Consider the following 22997-nt stretch of genomic DNA (forward strand, 5'->3'; position numbering starts at 1 on the left):
TGGCGTTTTTCCCATGGCTACCAATCGAATCCGTTTCAGCTGCGATGTAAGTTGTTTCACATTTTACACACTTTTATATTTTGTCACATTCCCTGCTCACGTCCTTTTCTTGCTTGCATGCTGGGTTTTTTTTCTATGTCATTAATTTTCATTCCTCTCTCACAGTATGATTATTTCGCTGGGGTTTTAACTAGTTTACTAATGGGATGTTTTAAAATATTTATTAGAGTTTTCCTGTTTGCTGCTGTGCCACCACAGCAGACAGTGAGCAGAGGAGCGTTTGAGTGTTTCGTGTGTGTTTGTGGTTTGTTTATTTTGCGATTTGTTTTTTTGTTTGTTTGTTTTGTTTTTTACATTTAAGTTGGATGAAAATGGGAAACGTATGCGATGTAAACCGCGATGTTTTTGCTTTGCCCGGTTCGCTTCGCGCTGTTCGCTCAAAGCACTAGAAAAATTTGGCTTTACCTAAGTGTATGCGTGTCGCTTGACGAGCGTATAACTTCTGCCGTACCGTTCTTCCTTTTTAGTGGTTGCATTACGCTGAGACATATTTTTGCTAATAATGGCCATATTTTACTTTCAAACACCGTCCACACGATTCTTCTTAGCGCTTAGCTGCTGTTTCGCGTCTCTTCTCTTCGTGGTTTTATCCAATTTTTTACACATTAAAAGGAGAAGCATAAATCGGGTCCGCCAAAGAAAACAATGAAACATCGAAATGTATCAGTAACTTAAACGCATGGCTTCTAAACACAAACTCACACACTTCTTCCATCATCGACCTGTATTCTTTGCTATTTGTATGTGTAGAGAGTAGAGCGTAACATTCATAATCAGTGCGTAATCAGTTCGTAAAACAAAACATTGCCCGGGATGGCTTAGTCTCTGGTGTATGTACACAATGGGAAGGAATGTAAACAGTTGTTTAAGGGGTCGTGCTTGTTTTGTTTTGTCCAAAGCGCTAATTCCCTTCTTTAGCTGGAAACAAAGCATTTGCTCGTTTGCTCGGTTTGCCTGCGAATGCAAATAATTCATCGTGGGTGCGACTTGTGAGCGACGGCCGAATTCGCAATAAAACATTTTAGCTAAGCTTGTTGTAAATTTTCCCATTCAACATATTTCAAAGCCAAACAATTGAATTTGGCTTTTACGATTACTGCAATACGCGACCTTTGTTATGTTTCTCTCTGTTTTATTATGTATCACATTCATTTGTTTTCTTTTTACTAGACTTTCGCTTCTGCTATAATGTAACACGCATCTGTATTCCTCCTAACAGGATCATATTCACTGAAGTGATAAAACAAAGAATTGATATAACATGAAATTAAAGTGCTCAAGAAAACCCAATGCGATAAACAACTTAAGTTAAGCCTCCCGCGCGTACGGCACCTTTACTCGCGCAATCAACCCTTGTCGGGTTTAAAGAAGCTCTTAATTTACGTTTCATTCTACTTGAAACACTCTCTCCCTCATGACGCTGAGACATACACACGAAAAAACAGAGAAATGCACTTACTAACAGTAGAGATGAAGCTTTGCAGCCGGCCCACACGGATGGTACCATTCTGATGCCGTGACCAATCGCCATCAACCATCCTACTGCAGTGTGCCCGCACAAAGCGATACAGGCGGTTGAGCGAGGCACGACTTCGTACACACTGCCGAATGCATGCTGGACCACTTCCATCGACACAGAGCTGCTCCACACGAGCATAATCATCAGCAGGGCCGGCAGAACGGCCATGAGCAATCGATGGAAGGCGAAGGCCGATACAAACGGTCCAGCTGGGCTGCCGTTTTTCGATGCCATCGCTTTGGCCGCCGTTTCCAGGCAGCTGCGAAACTCGCGATAGTCCAGCCTGGTAATGGCACAGTAGTGGTTGAGCAGGCAGACACCTTCGCAGGTGCTGGTAGCGTGGCGCACGGAATTCGCCCGGTAGTACCTATTGGAATAAGATATGAGAGCAATAAGTGAAATTAATTAGTAATAAACTGCAAATTGATAAGATTGCGCAGGAATTAAAAATAAAACCTCAATGCTTCTTTAAAGACGTGGCGATTTCTGTGAGGCACCTTGAACAATTTACCTTTAACAGTAAGTATATCTTGAAATGATCCAACCTTATACTGACACAAAATCTCACCATGAACTAGCTTACGATAAAAGTGACTTACAGAAGCCGAAAGGCCGAACAAAGCTTAGCCAAAGGTCCTCTGATGAACCAAAGTTCCTCAGACACTGTACAGTATACAGACAGCTTGCATACAGAAGAAGATAACCCTTGCTTGCTAGTGCGATGGCGCTTGAGCCCATCCAGTATTTGTCTCTTATGAGCAAAACTTTGCATTTTCTAACTCCTAGATCTAATTCTTCTTCAAAATACATCCAAACCCGCTTGGAGAAAACACATTCCAAAGCCAACTTGATGTAAAGAGCAACACAAAAAAACTCTGGACAAGAAAATGATGATATATATTAAATTCCATTTGAAGGAGAGCAACTCAGCTACGAAAGCTTACCCAAACGTCTAACGATTTGCTGCAAATGACAACCCAACTCATGGGCAGTGTGCTTTTGAAAAAGTTTTCTGATTTCACACAAGAAAGATTATTGTTAACTCCTTCGCTTTTCCCTCTTGCCCACAAACACACACACACACACACACACACACACACATTCTTCTATCCATCTTCAGTGCGATGCTATCTACACGGCTTGTCATCCGCACGCATCCCCATCGCGTGAAAGAGGAAACGGAAAAGCGGCGGTATGGCGGTTTTCCGGTCGACACTTTTCCGCTCGTTTCTTTTCGAGGAAGGCCGTGCGAGAGAGCTTTCTTAACGGAGCGGTCGGAACTTTACTCGCCTGTCCCGATGTACACCCTGGCCTGTGTGCCAATGGTTCACAGGGACTGAAAACTAACACCGGCAATGACATGTTCGTGCTCGGTTGGATGGAAAACGCCATCCTTGTTTGTGAGTTGCGTTAGTATGAAATATGCGAACCGGGTGAGGAGTCAGTGGAAAACGGGAGGGATTCAAACTTCAATCACTGCCCGCACAGATAAGCAAGGATGGGACAAGATTCCGGACGAGTGTTGGCGCTAGTGTAACCAAGCAGGCAACGCCCATCGATTGCGAGATATGTAAGCCGATCCGAAAACTTTCCACCGGTCGCCGGCCTTCCAGATGTTGTGCCGGATGTCTAAAAGGGTTCGGAAGGCAGATTTCCGGCAAGGGGACCCACGAAAGCAAATACATGTGGACATCGAGGCGTGGATGAATGATACAAATAAAATGCTAGATTATTTCATCCAGCCTTCCACATCGTTCCATGCCGGCCGTGAGATGATCGCAAGAAAGCGGGATTGGATTGGACTGGGATGGGCGCAACAAAAAAAAAGTGCGGGAGATTTGAATCTGAATAAGCCATAACAAATCCCAAAATTGCTCCTTTATGCGACCACACACTTGCATGTGAAACTTGTCGAGATGGAAGAAGCGGAGCCAAGTAGAGGTATTCATGTCTCCGGCTTTTTCTGCAAGAACGGTTCGATGACGGTGGTTTTGGGGAATGGTATTTTCATTTTTTTTCCTTTGCCATGCCATGCCTTGTGGTTGTCGGCAGATCCCACAAAGTAAATAGAAATACCGATAGTGGCCACCCTTGCACACGCACATATACACTCGCGCAGGATAGATAATGGAATGTAGTTGAGGATTTCTTTTCACGAAGCCTTCCAGTCATTGGGTTTTGCGGCGCACAAGAAGTAATGTTTGCGTCCTTTCCCTGTTCTAGTCTCCGGGAGAAAAAAAAAAACCCCACCAGGGTTTCAAGAATCGATTCGATGTGATTTCTTTCCCTTCCGCTTCCTTACTTATTCTCATTCTGGGCCTGTTCCCCCCCCCCCCCCCAACCCTACTTTGTTGTGTTGTGTGAGAGATTTTCCCTTGCCACTTCAAACCTCACACACCAACACAGTTCAATGGCCAACGGAAGCTTGGCCTAGACCACGCAGGGAAAAAGTCGTAAGCAAGGCACGTTACAAGGTAAGCCGCACGCAAAAACCCACAGCCAAACTTTACCTCGCAATGTAACTGACAAAAGCTAAGGTCACCAGCAAACAACGAAATACACATTCGCTAGAGCGGTGTAAACGTCCCGGAAGCCAACCGTGCTAAAGTTCGATCGTTCGCGACGATAAGCCCATCTTCTGGCAAAGAGGAAAGGATTTTCCGTTCCGAACCTTGGGCACAGCAAACCCACACATGCACCAGGAAACAAGGTCGTGTCACTGGCCGTGTTCTGTTTACGAAAGTCGCGCCCACACAGTCGCACGGACACACGGTTTACAAAGCCCAGCAAGACAGCGGCGGGATGCGGGATAAAATATTGGAATCGTAAATGGGATTAACTAAAAATAGTGCAAAGCTCTCACGGCTGACTGCGCCGACCGTTTGATCCTTCGGGGGAATTTGTCGTTTTCTGACATTGTTTTATGACACGCTCCACCCCACGGCAGATGGCACGCGGGGAATTTCCTTTTGTGGTGCGGGAACGGAAAGATTACACGAAACTTTGTCTCATCCGGAAATCCCGCGATCCTGCGGCGGATCAAACGGTAGGCGGGGTAGGCGGTCGCGTAGGGCCTCATCGTGTTGGGGGCCCCAAAAAAATACACCATCAAACCGCCACGTGAACCCTTATATCCCTTTTACTTCAACCAATTCATGTATTCTATTTCTTAAACGGGATTTTCGATCTCAAGATTTTCATATTTTTCATCTGTTGGTAAATAATCCTGCCGTTGGATGCTAGAATAGAAACCATGCTTGTTTTCACTTGCGTAAGTAAAAGCTCACCACAGAAATTAACCATTTTTTCTGTTCATCGCCTAAAACATCAACATGAGCGAAACAGGTTTCTAAGAAATTTCTCTGATTGTTACCGAAGAAGTAAACCGATTGAAAACTGTACCTTGGTCGAAAATCGTAGAAGGCGTTGTACAAATCAGGAATCGTATATGTACGTAAATTGTAAAAAATGTGATCCAAGTAGTGGCGTTATGCTTCTTCTTAGCGCATACAAGCGGTTACAGGGCTACGCAACAGAACTCTTTCAACACAACAACTTGACCTAGCTTTTTAGTTATCAAATGCTAAAAGCCCCCAATGACCCCTCCCCCCCTCCCTCCTTCATCGTTTTTAAAATTAAAGGCCTCAACTATAATTCCGCCCTGAGCCTCCAACGGGATTGATCCTCCACTGCCGCGATCCGTTGTTTATGCAATCGGAAATCTTGAGCAAATATAAGCCAGGATGAACGGTATTTTAACGGCCCGGAAGCCGAAACAAAAAGAGGGGGAAAAAACATGCACAAACATTCTTCGAAATTCCCCGAAAAGTCACCAATAAAGTGGAGCTAAAATACGACTTACTTCATGAACTGCGCATCGTCCGCGTTGTTGAAGCGATCGGCCAAATTGTGGAGGGCCAACGATGACACCTCGCTCAGACCGTAGTAGTAGGTGGTAAGGTTGTACTCAGGCTGCCACACGGCTTCCTCCAGCTTGTTCGCCGACTCTAAATCTAGATAGTACTGCGTGTAGTCTAAGACCTGGGATGTGCGAGCAGCCAGGGTGAGAGAATAAGAATTTATGTTTATTGCTTATGGTAGATACAGTCTGGTGGAAGCTAAGCCCCCGATGCCTACCTGCCCTGTATCGGTGTCGAATTTGTACAGCCGCATGGCGGGATTGTTGGACTCGCTGCTTCTCCGTGGGCTTATCGATGGTGCGATCATCATCCAGGAGACGGGTTTGCCTGCGTGCCCCGGAGGAAGATAAAATAATAAGCTCAAATAAATAGTGCTTCCCAGCAGATAGGGGCTGGAAACGCTGGTAAATACGCAACGTAATGCCGGAGAAATTCGTGCACCAACTTACCAACTTCGTTATAAACCACTCGGAACGAGTCCGAATGGAGGTGTCCAAAGAACTGTCCCTGAATGATCGATGAGTATCGCTTCACCAGCCGCAGGTAGCGCACGTTGTTCTTCTCGGTGAAGCTGGAATGCCCGAACGGGATCGTGTGGCCAATGTGGCGCTCGTCCGAGCCCGGTGGTATGTGTCCTACGATATATACCTGTGCCAGAAGAACGTGATGCGAGATTCGATTAGGCATAATTCCAGTGGAAAAAAAAACAAAACGAAAAACAAAACGTTGCCGTATCAAAAATTCAATTATGGTTCATAAAACTTAAGACGCCCAATTGTGCGCCTACGCCCCAACTCTTGACCGTATGACAGTGGTAAAAGTTTGTCCCCGGAGCATAAAAGATGCTGAACCACTTGTGTTCGCCAGATTGCTAGATGAGACCGGTTGATTGGATCAGGGCGGCCAGGACCAACCTATCAAATCACCAGCCTGTTAAGTTTCGAGTCGGATCGCCATATAAACCGAACCACAATCTCGGGGTGGATATTGATTCTCATAAAATCGTCATAAAACCACAGCCGGTGGCCGGCAGGTTAAAAGCCAGGTGCGTAGCTATGAACGTCTTGTGTCTGTTTTTTTCTTCTCCTTTCTCCGGATAGAGAGCTTTCCGAAATTGGTTCCTACTCAGTTCTAAGCTGCTGGGAAATTGAATAAAAAAGCACCTGAAATGGGAAGTCATCCGAACGATGCTCTCTAAAGTGCCCTTCGAGAAAGCGACGGTATGACTAATGGATTCGAAAGATTGGCCGTTCCGTTCGACAGGGGTATGATGAATTATAGAATGGTTCGTACGACGGCGGTGGCATTGGTGACATCCTCCTCCTTTCTGAACATCACACCGCCTATATCTGCTGGCACCGGTCGCCCGACCGTTTCCAGTTAATGTGATTTGCCGGCTAGAGATTTCGATATTGATTTGAAGAAGCAGCTGTCCTACTCAAACAAAAATACCCCAACACACAAACACACACACACGCTCGCTCTCGCACACAAACGGACACCCACAAACTTCCCGCACCTTATAAGCTCTCGCAAGCTTTACATATCAAACTGTTAGCCTGGTCTTAGCGTGAGGGCATCTCCTTCCCCCTGGTGTGGCTGTGTGAGCTTACACAGTCTCGCCACACTTGTGACAAGCGGTTGAATTGTTAATGCATGTAAGATGTAAATCTCTGGGAAATTCCCCACGAGCCAACAAACCAACCTCGCTGCACCCTGCCTACCCATCCATCAGGGCAGGTGATTGGTACGGCAACAGACACCGTTAGCATTTGTGATCCGGCTTACCACCGCAAAACCGAAGCGCAGATTCAATTATTCATCCGTTTGGAGATCGCAAATAATGGAACATAAATTGAAACTGTCCCAAGGACTTGCTCCTTGGAGTCATGAAGAATGGGATGGTGTGTGTAAAAATAAATTGTTATTATTCCGCCATTATGTCCGTACCGTATGGCGATTTTGTAATGGAGGCGCCTTGTCATGTGACGTTGTTAGTTGCCCAAAAGAAACACTCATTCCAAAGCTGATAAAAACTGACGAAATAGAGTAGAAAAACCGTAAATGAGCAACCGTAAGCCTGTTAAGTAGGTAGTTGACAACATCAAGCGAGTAATTTCATACAGCACTTTGTTGTTCAAGTTCATTTACATGCTCACTTTGTTTCTTCCAATAGCAAAACCCTGTTCTTGTTTCGTCTTTTGTAATTTAAAATACATCTTTTCCACAACGCTTAATAAATCATCAATGAGCATGGATTTCGATAAGCCGATGGACCAAACATATTTCAGACTTAAGCAGCACTGAACGAATGGATTCAATCAATCGTGCCGGATAAACGGATTGCCGAATTGTGATCCCACAGATTGCCTCGTAAATCAATTCCAGCATCAGTGTTTTGCTTTTGTTTTCTTCTGCTTTCCTATCTACCATCGTTTCGCTACAAGGGACCAGAACCATGACGATGACTACGATTGGTGGCTTCTTATGACCAATGACCCGATCGTGATTGCTACGTGCAATAACCGAATCGAATAAATAGTGTATCGAAGCGCTGATTCTTGGCGCTTAGTTTCGGTTAGGTTGAATTTATTTTCGTTTCGATCGCCTGACCATGGCTCGTTCGGTTGCTGAATTGCATCCGTTCGAGCTGATTGATGATTATGAAGATTGTGCGGAATCGTTTGATTCGATGAAGCATGGTACAGGGTGATTCGGGTGATACTTTGGGTGCTGTTTAGGAGCACCGCCGATCATGTATAAACCGGTTTTTCATGTTTAATAAGATACTTTATTGTTTTGCTTCAAATGCAATGAATTCAATTAAGTTTTTGCTTTTCCACTGTTTTGTTGTTGTGTCTCTGCTTAAAGTGTTCATATTTCTACAAGGATTAGAATTGAGCCGCAGCTTCTTCTGCAAGATATTTTAATTAATTCAATCGATCTCTTTTAGCTTGCTTTGCATTGCTCATCAGTTGAACATAAATTTCCTTCCTAACGTGTTGCAAATGATTCCCATTATCTTATCGCTGCATAATGGCAAGTAAAACTCAGCTGCTTCCGTTGGCAATTATCTCAAAGAATGCGACTGAACGGGGTATGAAAAACGTCCCTCAAAGCTTTCTTTTCCAAACCGACGTAAAGTTGAACGCGTTCAACAGGAAACTTTGCCCGATCTGGCTCGTCTTTACCACTAACACTGACAGCACTGCAAAGAAGCTACATAAAGTAGTACCGCACCGTTCCGTGAGTTGCTGCGCATTAATAGCGGCGTTAATCGATTTTTAATTTAGTTTTAATTTTATCAGCTGCACCGGACAGCTTACGGGCAGGATGCTGATTATTTCCAGTTTCCAGGCAAACCCGTCGCCTGGTCATTGGATGGAAGCAGATTGTAGATTGGGAACTGGAGGCTAAATTATATTTCCAACCCTCTCGAGGAAGAAACTTTGCGCCATGGCAAAGGGGGGTTTCAAAACAAACAGATTTGTGATGCGATCGATGCTGCTGCGTGAATACTGAAAACAACACTCACCAGTGCAAACAAAAAAGAGTGTAAGCAACAACACAAAAAAAACGAAACCAGCACGAGCGATAACGACTGCGAAAGTGATGGAAAGTGGGGCGAACATTTTCCAGCATCATTTAGTCACCCGGCTGGCGATGGTTTCGATTGGCCGGAAGAGGAAAGTTCACTCCATTTGTGACAGCGTGACGCGGATAGGGAGCGCCCACACACAAACACACCGTCGTTTCGACTTTTGCTGCTCACAGTCTGAACGTGTCCTCTTTGCCACTAGCGACGTCTGCAATGTCACTTGAAAAGTTTCATCTTCGTTTCGAGCTCGCGGCGACGTCGGAAGCGGTCGCGCATTTCGCTCATTTATCGGCACAGCGACCCACACCGTTCGATTTGCCGGCTGAAGAAGGTGGATAAAGTTTAGTCCGCGGGTCCGTAAACTTGCCTTCCGGGGGTGGCCAAACCTTAGCATAACTTGTCTTGCTGGTTCGTTCGCCGTGGCAAAAGTTTGGCTAAAGGATCCTCCTGCAAATAACAAAACATGCTCGTTGCCCCCGAAGGAACCATTATGCATGATGACTGTTCTTTGGGAAGTGCGATGTCATTTTCCACAAACAGTCTACCGTTTCCGCAAGCTGAGTGTGATGTTTTAAAGGTCTTATTGATTGCGTTATTAATTGGAACGGTTCAATGAACACATTTCCTCTGAATGCTAGTCAACTGAGAGACAACTGCTGCTGGGTATAACGACTAAAGATTATCGAAGGCAATATTTTATGGAGCGTTAGTAATCAGTGGAAATTTTGCAACATTACTGTAAACGTAATGTAACGAGTTGCGATACCGAATTGTATGCCGTTGAAACAGTTACATTACAGTTTAACTGTATTGTAACTTAAGGCACATTAGTTCAAATCGACCAATTTGTGTACATGTTCGATTATTGCATACTTTTAGGCATTTTGCTGTTAATCTTGTCCGAAAAAACATTTTGTGAAAGTAAATCAGTTGAATTTGGTTTTAATAAAACTGTAGAGACATCTAAATCGTTTTTAACTTAATCATTTCATAAACAAAAAAGTTAATACATTTTGAGGGTAGGGCAAATGCTCTCTACTTCCTGTTGATCATTCGCTGCCAGATAAACACGCGGCAAAACCTGATTAAAGTTAACTACTAGAAATGAGAGGAATAAATGATGGCACCCTATCGAAAGCCCAGTTTTGCCGGTTAGATAGGTCGCATTCGGCCAATGCTAAACTTTCACACTTAACCGAGGAATTGAAAGTGTCAAACGTTTCACCTGACACAGCGCTATAGGTAGAAACTCATTCCGATAAGCTTTGGCACGCTTCGAAACGGGTGTGCACGACCGTTTTGTCCGCTAATTATGTATGTTTGGTTTTCCACGACCAGCCTCACCTGCTCACGACCGTTTTTCACGACCACAGCCCGCGATCGCGACTCCGGCTGGAATAATATTTGCCCAAAACTGGGCGGCTAGTGGGCTGGTTCTAAATTACAGCATATGTCCACCGAGCGAACGCGCGGACATGGGGTTTGGGTACTATCAAAATTGCCCCGCTGCTTCTCACCCCAGCTGCTCACACACTCACATTCCCCTGTTTCCACTCATCCGAACAGCACAAAGTAACCAAATGATAAGCATGGGAGCATGGGTGTGAACCCGCTTTCTCGCAAAACGCACCAAAGATCAAAGCCCAATTAGTGACAGCGCTTCAGATACCCTCTTAGTGCTTAAAACACACACATATACACGCACTCGCACGCACACACAGAGCGGAATAAATATTTGCACAAAATGAACGATTCACACGGACGCGCGTGGTGGTGTCGTTAAAAGGGTGACAGCCAGCATATGCATGGGATAATGGGAAAGTTTTGGTTTAATCAGCATCGCTTTTGCGCCGCCTGATACCTGCTTGACAGCAAATGGCAGCGAGAGCCATTAAAAGGTTTTGCGGGGAAGGAAAAGGCGGGGGGGGAGGGGGGAATTAATCTTTGTCCGTGTGTCCATCCTTTTCGCGCAACCATTTGCGGGTGTGATTAACGCGTTGCGAGAATTGCGAACCGGCTACACTCATCATTAAGCTAACCCGGAACGTTCCGAGCAGATAAGTTTTACAGTTAACTCAGTGCTTTCGTTCGACTGTTTCGTGGTGTGAAGTCCTGTCCGAAGGAACTGGGAAAGTGGGAAAGACAATTTTTGTTGGCTTAAATAAACTAGATTTCTGCTTAAATCTCCGGCCTAAGTTGCATCACTAAATCCCCTTCAGCTCGTGTCTATGTGCCATAATTAACGACTTTCCCTAATGGTACCCTTTAGTAGTCGCCCCTATCCTTCGCCGGCCAGCTCTCAGTTCACACCGTTAGCACCTTTGGCTTAACTTTGCGTCATCATTACCTGCTGCCGAGATCATCATTACGCACATTTTCTCAAACTGTGCTTGTCGTCTGCATCTGGGTTTGCGAAAAATGAAGCAGTCATCGAGGGTGCTTTAGTTGATAAATCCTGCTCCGTTCTATCTTTAATATCTTGCCCACGCCTACCTCATTAAAAGCGAATCTTGAAGGTGCGCAAAGCAGGCTGGGGAGGAAAAAATCACTTCCCCCTACGAGTCTCTTCATTGCGGCGGGTGGAGGGGACAGACTTTGGGCAACAGATTAAGAAACATTTCTTAACCATTAGCCTGCGGCCAGGGCGACCTACCTTTTGCGATTCTTTCTTTTTGTGTGCTGCGATGAGCAAGCGGCTGGAACTGATTTAAAAATGCGCCCAACAAGAAAAAAAAACCCGTAGCATCAAAACCCGAGAAGAATCAAAAGGGCCGCGTACACGATCATACGCAGCATAATGGCAGACCGGGGTCGCAAGTTGGCAAACAGTAGACACGGCGAAATGGAGAAAAAAAAAATACACAACAAAATTTGGAAAACTTCATTAACCAAGAGATTAACAACCGTGTGGATAATGGACGGGATTTTGGGAAGAGAATATCATCGGTAGCTCGGGAATCTGTTGTAGGTTTTTTTTTGCTTCGATACCTGTTAACTTTCGCGCACCGTTACAGTTTTCTAGCAACACCGTGTGGGCTGTGTTTTGTAATGAATTTAGAATGTGTACTGGGGACCATATTTTTAAAACGCCATCGGCAGTGACCTAAACGTACAGAATGTGCACATACACCGCGAGTCGGGTATTAAACGATTCGCTTTAATGAGCAAAATCTAGCTCCCGCGATGCCGGGCGAAGATCACAAACGCTTCTGATTCGACAGCAGAAAGCATCGGAGGGAATGGAGAGAGAGAGATGGAGGGAAAAAAGCTCCAACCCCAAAGCACGAACAGCAGTTAAGAAGGGATTTCTCGTGATCCTTGGCAACACCATTGTACGCTTGTGTCTTGGCAAAAAGGTACAACACCATCACCACCACCACCAATCAAGACCGCTGGAACCGGATCTCTCTACCAAAAGGAGCAATGTTTCGGCTTGGACGTTTGCCCGGTCGGGATGGATGGATTGCGCTAGGGGGATGGGAAAAAAAAGAAAGCAAATGCTGCTCTGCTCTGTTTGTTACACTGTAAACAGCGCGAAAAAGATTACACTCCGAATCGTGCCAGCTTCACACGCTCACCCAAAGTTCCCCCAGCGCCAAGCGGGCAACTTTGCTGCGGGACTTTTTTAATTAATTTTAATTTTCCTTCCATTCGCCCACCATACTGCACACACATAGTTCTGATCGTTTCCTTTTTTTGCGTTTCGTCGGATGCACCGGTAAGGGCGAAAAAATCAACATCCGTTTTTGTGTTGTATTTTACTTGGTACAAAAAAGAGGAACCAGTCCTAGTAACCCCACCACTAACACTAATGGTGATCCTTTTTTGCTATGAAAAAGCAACAACAAACCCCGGCGAGAAAGGAACTGCAAAGTGTAACAGAAAGTAGAAGCGGAGCGTTTCGTAAGTCGAGAAAAATAATATCACGTCTTGGGTAGACAATAGCTTGGGTCGTATCGCGGGATTCGTTCGCTGATACAAACATTGAAGTATAAAGCAAAACGAACAACATTAAACTGAAGCGAAAGATAGCGCACAAAAAATAGGGAAACTTTTTCCTCGCTGCACTGGCAAATGTTGCAGCAGACCCAGCTGGCACAGCTGGTACCAATGAAGCTTTGCACCGTGACACTGAGAACGATCGCGTACCCTCATTCGATACTCATTACAAGCATTTCGTTTTGTTGCAAGAGCACTTTACCCTTTCGCCGTGCTGGCCGTGTGACAATGCGAACCCTGCCAAAGCCGAGACCTCGCTTGTTGCAACTGGTCTCTGTGGACGCTTTCCAATATTTTCCAAGACTCTGCTTTGAAGTTCTGTAGTGATTGTTTCTTTTTTTGTTGCATGCTATAGCGACAAACTTTCTCGCCCCAACTGTTCTCGGTTATGTCGTGTGGTTGGTAAGGGTTGCACATGGCAGAACGATTGAACGACAGGTCAAAAGGCGTGCAAAGGTTTGTGTAAGATATTTATATAGTGATTGTTTAGAAATTTGGTCGTAGTTGAAGTATATTTGCTAGTTTTGCAATTGAATAACTTGACTGATTTTATATGATGACTATAACGATATGCACATAGTATACTTTTAGGCGTTTTTCTTTTATTCACTTTTTCATGAAATCTTTTTAAATTAAGGCAAACAAATTAGACCGTTTTTCAGGTTTTCAACTGTGAATGACACAAATATCAACGCATGATCGCTGCTAGACACAATCCAAATATTTGAGTCTTTGTGCCCATTTTTCTATCAGCTGAAGACATTTCAAACAAAAAAAAATACAGCAACCGATAAATATATCTCACTGCTCCCTTTTCAATCCATTCAAACATTTCAAAGACCTCCTGTACAAAGTCTCATACCCTCACTTGTCAATCAACTACAGCATGTTACTGACAACGGCTTCACGCCTTTTCGATGATTGATTGGATTCGAACTGTAGTCGTGTCAAATGTATGCCGAACACCGACGAGCAGCATACAAAACGACGAGGTTGTTTTGACAGTTCCAGTGAGGTTGATACTTGGTTAAATTATAAATTGTGTTAGCTCTAAGGCTGTTTACGGTTCGGTATTAATAGCGTTGTGCGTTTCTTGCTTTATTAAAGTGATTTATGTAGCATTTTCTTCGCAGCAACATAGTTTCATCAAATTAATTAGAAAATTTCAAGACCTCTGTCCCACAACTGGTAAACATTTAACTAATTACATCGATACACATAATGAATTGCTCGACAGTTTGCCGCAAATGATGGTACCTGGAATTTCCCGTCTTGTACTTACAGTTTCCTTATTTCTACTCGACTTTGCTAGAACCTCCTCCAGCCACTCCCACTGCTTCTCCGACTCGTGGCTGCTTGATCCCGATAATGCACTGGCGTGGCCACCGACACCACTGTCCGCTAGGTTGCTACTGCTACTATATCCGTTCCGTCGGTCACTGTACAGATACCCGGAAGAGCTACCTTCCCGGGCGTGATAGTGTTTGCCCATGTGATGGTCACCGTAGTGACCACCCGTTGGGTAATGGTAGGAGCCGTCTGGCCGCTGCTTCACCGCCGACGAATGCGATTGCGAGTACTTTGCGTCGTGTCGCATGTAGTTCGTGTTTAAAGCTATTATTCTTAGCCGGCTCTTTGTCTGTTCGATGGTGTAGTAACCACCTGGAACGATCGCATGAAAACGCAGAAAGCACAAGTCCAAATAAATACCGATTCCGATCGATTTTTGATGCTACTAATGCAACAGAAGCGTGTGTGTTTTGAAGCATTCGCTCGCTTACCTTTTTCAAACGTTTGCAACGCCTCCAGCGGTAACCAGTGGCGCCAGAGATCGCCGAGCTGCTCGAAGTTGGCACTACCATCCTCATGGCCGAGCACCGGAAACACAAACTGTGACGGAAACGTTCGGCTCATCAGCTCCGTAATGTTACGCAGCACGTCCAACCGCTTGGTTTCGTGCATTCGCTTGGCAGAATGGGAAAGACCGTCGCTAGAATAGATCAGACGTAAGGTAAAGAGGTTTATCGATTAATTTGATAACATTTTATGGTTAAAGATTATTGCTTTCTGGAGCTACAAATCCGTAGGTGAAAGAAAATCCGTACTAGATAAATTCTATATTCCGCATTATCTAAAAGTAGCTCTATCGAACAGGGTTGTGGATGTTACACATTAGTTACAGTAATCCCCAAAAATTGACTACCAATCGAAATGATGGTTTAGGCAGTTTAACTAATAAATACTAACTTATATAATGTTGTGAGAAATTTAGATCACTTTGAAGATTGGAAACCGTTCTAAATTCGCACCACCATTTAAATAACCAGATCAAATGACGTCCGTCATTAAGGAAGCCCGGAACAGTCAGCGCTAGTATGGATTATCAGCCAAGTAAGGTCAATTTGTTTCTCCGCCTGAGAGTTGTGAATTTAATTCGAATTCCATTTGTAATTGTATGCAGCCCACGCTTTATTTGTGACTCTAACAAAGCAAACGGAACATCGAAATAACTTTCCCTTTCCCACCGAACAGTGATTATGTTGCTCGTCATCACGCTTCGTTTGGTGCTTTGGTGGGTGCTTCTGAGGCGACTAATGTTCCGTCGCGTTAAAAATGCTGCGTCGCGTGAAACATTTCAAACGCTGCGGCAAGAGCGAGCGAGAGCGAGTGTGGCAAGAAAACCGACACTTGTTCCCCGTTTTTTTTCTGTGCCTTTCCAATCTTACACCAAAGAGTACTTCACCAACAAAAGCCGCTAAAACAAAGCCCCATTTTCCGGGTGGTGCGTTTCCATTTGTGTGTGTGTGTGTGCGCGGGAGAGTTTTTCCTCCAGAGTTTTTGTACATTTTCGAATAGCGTTGGTATGTTTTCTTGCGCGTGAATTGGAAATGTGTGGTGTGGGATAAAGGAAATGCACACCCGCGAAAAACACGAGCAACACGACAATGAGATGACAGTTTTCTGCCTCAACACCAACCAAGAAAGGGGGGTAGGGTATGCTTGGAGCAGACGGCGAAGGGAGAACGGAAACAGGGATAAGATAGATTTCCACATCAAAACCGCCAGCCTGTGGTGACTCTCTCCCAACCACCCTTTCCTTTCCCATCCTTCTTCACGACAACGCCCGCCAGTGACAGCGCCATTTGCAATGGAAATGAGTGCACGATCACGAACGGTGGAATGTGTCCCCTGTTTTTTTTCTTGTTGTAGTCATTCCTTCAACCGTTCCTTGCCCCTTCTCCGCTTTATCCACATGCAGCCGTAGCTGTACCGTAATCTTTGGGCCTGATCTTATTGAGGGTGGTGAGGCATGAAATTTATTCAAATCATTCAAACGGTTCCGACTGCAGGGCAAACAGCACAGGCAGTATTATGTTTTTGCACCAAAATACAGAAACCAGCCCATTTTTGCACGAGCACCGCGTGGAGACGGTAAGTACGGAGAAACATCGTCATTGAAACGACTCTTTCGAATTACTCGATACCAGTGCTGTGGCGTCGTTAAGGATGTACTTGAAAACGATTTTTAAATTATTTTCTCCCGAAAGAAATATAGAAATGTCGCTCGAAAGAAATGGCCCCTCCACCCGCAAATCATTCGATCGGAAGGCGTATGTGAGAGCATAAATTTAAAACCAATCTACAGAGACAGTGGACCAACAAGCTACACGGAAGAGGAACTACAGCCAGACAAGACATTTACCATTGTGACGGTCCAGTTTTTCAACTACCTGTCCCTAACGGCATAATAGCCATCGACATTGGATGAACTTTTTTCCATCCCATTTCCATCTCCCAGGTCTAACCGAAGCGCCCAAGCACGGGGAGTGAATATCAACCGGATAACAACCGGATCTAAAGCGCCGGGACAATGGTAGTACAGTGACAACGACGACGGCAACGGTTGCTGTTGGTGAACAAAATATGGAAATGAGCTTCAATAGATTTCCTACCATGACTTGGGGCAGCAAAAATTCGATCCTTTCGAGATATACACAGCGAACTAAAACACTCCAGTACCGGTAACGATCGAACAACGCATGGAACTGGATCGCTGTATCAGTAATCGAAGGCAAAGCACAGTGGATAGTGTAGCAACAGAAGAGAAAAAAAGACTAAAAAGGACAAAGTGAGATATTGACAATGAGGCTTGAATGTGAATTTTAAAATTATCGAACCGGAAAGAACGGATGGACTGCGACGGCTTCGTACGCTACCGTTGAGATCGAGTAGGATGGTCAAATTATCCTCCGGTGAGGTATGACCCTTCTTTTTACCTTTTTTTGTTGCCTCGATCCTCCCCCCTCACTCCTAATCTCTTTCTCTCTCTCTCTATCTCTATCTCTTCCTCAATGGATTGTAATCGAAACGATCCGGAACAAGAAGAAAGGCCTTGAATAAAAAAGAACACGCTCGGAACGGGTCCGAACGAAAGATTCAATCGCTTAAGCTTCAATAAATATCCTTTTGCCGTGACATTCCAGAATTAGCTTTTCGTGATGTTCCACGGTCTGGGCCGCGATCACGGGACGGGAAAATTTTCAAATATCAGCATGACCGCGTGAGAAGCTTTATATTTTTATTTCGCCCTTTTTTTGTACCGCTCCTCTGTTGAAAAGCTCCACATCGAGCGAAATGGGAAAGGTATGAAATCTCGGGTTTCGGTTTCGATGAAAATTGATTGGAAATTGTTTCATCGACAGCTTCCAGCACCATTCAATAGCAGGCAGGTTAGGTGGGAAAGCAGTTAAGAGCAGAAAACTGTGCTCGGCTTGAATTTTGATTAGGTCACCATTTTCAAAATGACGCCGGGTCGAGGTTTGCGTTGCGTTGGCGAGAAACAGTTTCAAACACATTCCTTCTGGCTCGTGCTGCAAAAACATTACCCGCTAATGGGCCGTCACCGTTTAATGGAATGCAATGCAATACCTGGAAGCGTTCCTGATTGTTGACATTAATGATTACCCGGTAAAGCCATTCCTTTCGCCTTGGGGCAACATTTCACAACAGGATATTTATTCTGTTTGTTTGATTGTTTCATTAACAAATTATTTTCTCATCCTGCCATCCTGGGGGCCATCGATTTATCACACATCCATGCGCTTGTAATTGGAGAAACACTTTAAATAATTGTTTGCTTATACCGTTTGACGATCGTTTCAGTACATAGGCCCGTAAGATGGGTTTTGCCATAAAATGGCATACATTTTCTTCTCTATTTCCCATTGGCTTCACATTTTACCTGTTCAACCAAGTACGAATAAAATTCAATGAAAAATGCTATCGCAAAAAGAATGCTACGTGAATGAATGTTTCATTGCCGTGTTTTCCCTTTCGTTTTGCGCTTTTCCGCTCCTTAAGAATCTCTCCTTCAAATATTTTATTTCTCAACCAGCCACTTCCCGCACGAGAACGGTCAGGGAAGCCACTTGACTCGGTCTGGCTTCACAAGTCTAAGAAATGGTAATGTTTTATTCAAGAACCAGCATACCACTGCAGTATCGAACGTTCATTCGATTTTTGGCCCCTTTTAAGATGTTTTACAGTGTGGCCATTTTTATCCGCGCTCTGCCGCCCATTCCATTCTACAACAGCGGCATCTTACCTTTTTCCGGCAAGTGCTGTCGGAAACGTGATGTCCACAACAACACGACGAAGAGGTTGCGCTGTAATTAGCACAAAATTGCGCCCTCGAAACTCCTTCTTGAGTGGAGCATTACGATAAATGGAAATGGAATAAGAATTTAATTTTCGCTTTTGTAATACTTTGCAGACGATGGAATGGATGTGGAACACAACACAATTAGCTGTGCAAAACCAAGCTGATCAGGCCAGGAGGATGATGGTGATCTTCTTAAAAGCACAATATTTCTTCAGCACAGAATTTTCTTGAACAATAAATAAGCTGAGTGGATGGAATATTTCACTCAATAAAAGAATTCTACCATGATGATAGTGCAATAGAGTCAAGCATCAGCTAATATTGAACGGAAAATTAGGAAAATTTCCAACACCTTTAGGCAAAAGCATTCAAATTTAAATTATTTCAAGCACACGAAATAGTTTAAATGTGCACTTTATCAAAATGGTTCCAAATTTTTTTCTACGTTAAACGATAACATTACCTAATAACCCATTACGTACATTTTTCACCACCTTCACGAAACCCAAACCGGTGGAGGAGTTTTACACTTAATTGGCTATTTAATTAGAACCGAACGGAATGATTGCTTTCCGTTCAACCGCAACCGAAGCTGCCAGATTTCGAACGCAATGTAAACACCGCATCTTCTTCAGACCACACATTCGAACGCTGTTTGCTGGCTCTGCCGTGCAACCTCAAACATCCGGTTCTTTGCACACCATTTGCCCAGCTCTTCTTCCTTCTTGCCTTCCACGACGGTGATCAAAATCGAATGCAAAAGAAATTATTTCATTTACCATGATTTCTTCCCATTTTCCCAGAGAACAGTCCGCTTCGCTTCCACAGAAAAACCTTACCTTTTCCCTTCGCTAGAAGTTCTAATGAAATGAAGCAGTTCTCTCCCACGCCCCGAAAGTGATTGAACCGGTGAGGAAAAATAGAGAGCAAAAAGGTTGTAGAAATTGGGAAACTTTCACGAACCACTGACCGCACATGCTCCACACTGTATTCATTGGAAGAGGGGGGGTTATCACATCAACCTCTCTTTCCAAAAACACTTCCTCGGAACCGAGCGAGAAGAAATGGACGTAAAAGCATTGAAAGGCGCAGTTGCTTGCGGTGCTCCGAGCTTTTCCACCCCCCATTTTCCAACGCGCCCTTCCCGATTGAAGAGTGAAGTGTGAGTGCTTAAACCAATTTCCTTATGTTTTTCAGCGAGGTTTGGCATAACTTTGGCTACGCCACACGGGTGAAGCAGAGGAAGCAAAACAACAAACCGTGCTTTTCAACCTTCCCGGTAGAATGGCACTATTTCTGTGCTATTGAAGCTTTTATTTTTCATCAACTTTCGATCGATCTCAAACTTTGCGCAGGCGAACGTTAAAGAGAAGAGATCGGAGGAGAATAGAAGGAAAACGAAACTGACTGACTGGGAGCTTTTACTGCGATCTAATGGAATTGCATTTACGGAAGTCCGGTTGCACGTCCGTAAGGCTACTTGTTCGATAAATTAAACAGTTTGATTGCCAGATTTAATGAAAACGTTGCAGTGGGTGTGTTTGGATAAAGTGTTCAAATGGATTTTTCTTGTCAAAAACACAGGTTCGCTTCGGAAGATGTAACAAAGGTGAATGCTAAATTGCTTTTACGTGATTTTTTTTTGCTTCATTTAGGGAGATCGACATGATTTGCTCACCCTCTGTAGAGCAATGCTTTGCATTGCACTAATGCTTTTAAAACCGTTGCGTCACAAGTTCGGATAGAAGGTTTCACTTATCATAAGCTTCTTTAAAGCCTTTTATGTCTATTAATTGTGCAAAATATTATATTCCATCCAGTGGAGGATCAATCTGTGGAGTTATGTCGCGTAGCCCTGTAAACGAGCCTAGTAAGTTAGTCTATATATAAACGTTTGTATGCATGTTTTTTGCTATAAATTAACTCTGCTGTAAAATTTTCTAAAATCGCACAATCGGCACCAATTTTTTGGGCCCCCAACACGGCGAGGCCCTAGGCGACCGCCTACTCCGCCTACCGTTTGATCCGCCGCTGATTCCATCAGTACTTTCTGATTTATACTTAAAGCGCGAATAGATCAAGGCTAGATAAGTGGCGATTTTTAATTTTCATATGTCTTTCCTGCTTCATTCCTTCAAATTCAAAGCCTTTCGGAACTCACAAATCCTCACATCTCTAGCAGATACTAAAACCAAACCAATTTCATCCAATAACGTTGGCTCTATGGTGGCAATACCATTACAGGTCATTTTTATTTATGAATTCTTCCGACAGCTTGCTTTTCTGTTCGAGACGATCGTCATCATTTAATCAACTCCTACTCCTTCTTGATTGATCCTCCATCGCCAGCAGCGCAGGCGAACATAATCCAGCATAACCATAATCGGCTAATAATAACGCCACTCTACGACAAGCACCGAATGATGAGGTAATGAAGCCTTGGCATCCTCTTGACATACCACTCACCGGATGAAACGGGCAGGACGGTAGACAAACGCATAACGTGAATATGATGCCAATCTAGCCTCGTCCCCACCAACCTGTTTCACAAATGCGTACGACGCAACGAGAAGAAGCTCAAGTTAATTAAAATATTTTAATTAACTCGTACGCCAACAACGGCTCTAATCAGTCGGGTTCGCTTGATCTCGAAACAATTGCCATTTGCCGTTGGAGGGCTGCGCCAAACGTGTGCCGAGTCCTTTCGCCTTACCCGGTCGAGTGCTGCTGATCTCGCTAATGCGAACCCGGAAGGTTTCGCACAGTTTAGACCAAATGTCCCTGTACTGATGTTGCATAAGGATAATAGTGCTTCCGGGCAGGGGCGAGTGCTGTTTGGAGAGCGAACGTTCATACATATATAAACGCTCAATTTCACGGCATAGAAAAGCTGTGCTGGTAAGGGAAGACACGATTGCCAACGGGGATGGGGAAAAATGGAACTCATTCGTGGTGGAAAAGTGTACAGATTGTTCAGGTGCGCGCATAACGTCGTTAGCGAAGGGGGTGCAATCCAGCTGCTCTTCTTTGTACTCATCTCAAGAAAACTCTTGTCCGAAAGGGAAGAACTTGTTTCACCATCACCGAGAAGTGTGTCTAGTTGCAATAGACTCTTTTCATGTAGGGTAAAACAGAAAAGGGGACTACTTCTAGTAGGGGGAATGAGGCGGTTTTGGGTTGAAAAATCACTTCTGGCACTGCCTTAACACTGTGCAGCATTTGAAGCAGTCTTGTACAGTGTCTTGACCTAGTACCACTTCCGGTGCTCTACGAGGATGGTTCGCAAGTAGCGTGAGGTGGAAGGAATAAAAAGCTGAAGCTACGCAATGCATTCCGGATATGCTCCAACCAATGGAAGGATCGTCATTTGTGAGCGTTCCTAGCCATAGGAGACAAGCTTGAATGTTTCGGCGGCTCGTTAAGTGGGTGTATGTCGTACTGTTTTCTAGAAACGCTACCGCATGCCAGCCGAACGAGAGAAGGATGGAGCATGATTGAGCGAGAATTTTATGATTTCATTCCAGTCTGTTTTGGAGGTGGGCCAAGATTAATTTTCCGAGCATGGCACCTCTCAAGGAAGCCCGGTGAAACTGGTGTCTCCAGAGATTGCTGGTGGTGGATATTAAAGCCGATGATAGCATTAAGGGCAATATCCTTGTGTGTATTTGTTTAAAAATAATGAATAAATAATTTTTCACCCCTATTTGCTTGCCACGGCAGGCTTCACAATCTAGTCAGCTTGATTTCGCACGTGTTCGTAAAGCTAAAATCGATAACATATAGCAAAGCTCTTAAGACCAAGTAAAATAAACTGATCGAAACACAAGGGCAAGTAAACAGATACATTCCATACTGCCATTGATATGGTGCTGGGAGTTTTGTCTGCATGTTCCTCCAACAGTGCGAACGGAATGTAAGTACATCGGTGAAATTCATGCCCCACATCCACATGTGAACCCACAAAACGCACGGTACCAGAAAAGAGCACTCCCGTTAGTAAGCTTCCGTTTTCGAAGAAATATCATTTAATATTAATTGAATTTCACCTTGAATCGAAGAGGCGTATTTCAAAGTCTCTCCCGTATGTTCATGCCGCCACCGGGTAGCGAAGCAAAACACTCAAAGCGTTTGCTCTCGTTCACCCTCCGTCGTTCTCAGGAAGACGAAGGAACTTTTTCACTGCCCCACAGTTTGGTGCCACTGATACAATCCAATGTTTCAACCGGGTGCGCGCGCGAA

At 44.4% G+C, this 22997-nt stretch overlaps 1 protein-coding gene across 1 annotated transcript in view; it reads right to left on the bottom strand.

Moving 5' to 3' along the window:
• Positions 1-287: 287 nt before the first annotated feature.
• Positions 288-22997, bottom strand: part of LOC128301162 (acid sphingomyelinase-like phosphodiesterase 3a) — a 45334-nt gene continuing 22624 nt past the window's right edge. Inside the window, exons 4-10 of the mRNA XM_053037510.1 lie at positions 14878-15086; positions 14647-14758; positions 14379-14469; positions 5949-6147; positions 5717-5826; positions 5442-5620; positions 288-1946 (exon numbers count right to left, since the gene is read on the bottom strand). Coding sequence (XP_052893470.1) covers positions 1364-1946; positions 5442-5620; positions 5717-5826; positions 5949-6147; positions 14379-14469; positions 14647-14758; positions 14878-15086 — 1483 coding nt within the window. The 3' untranslated portion in view covers positions 288-1363. The remainder of the gene's footprint in view (positions 1947-5441; positions 5621-5716; positions 5827-5948; positions 6148-14378; positions 14470-14646; positions 14759-14877; positions 15087-22997) is intronic.

The sequence above is a fragment of the Anopheles moucheti genome, chromosome 3 (genome assembly GCF_943734755.1).
Source record: "Anopheles moucheti chromosome 3, idAnoMoucSN_F20_07, whole genome shotgun sequence".
Lineage (NCBI taxonomy): Eukaryota > Metazoa > Arthropoda > Insecta > Diptera > Culicidae > Anopheles > Anopheles moucheti.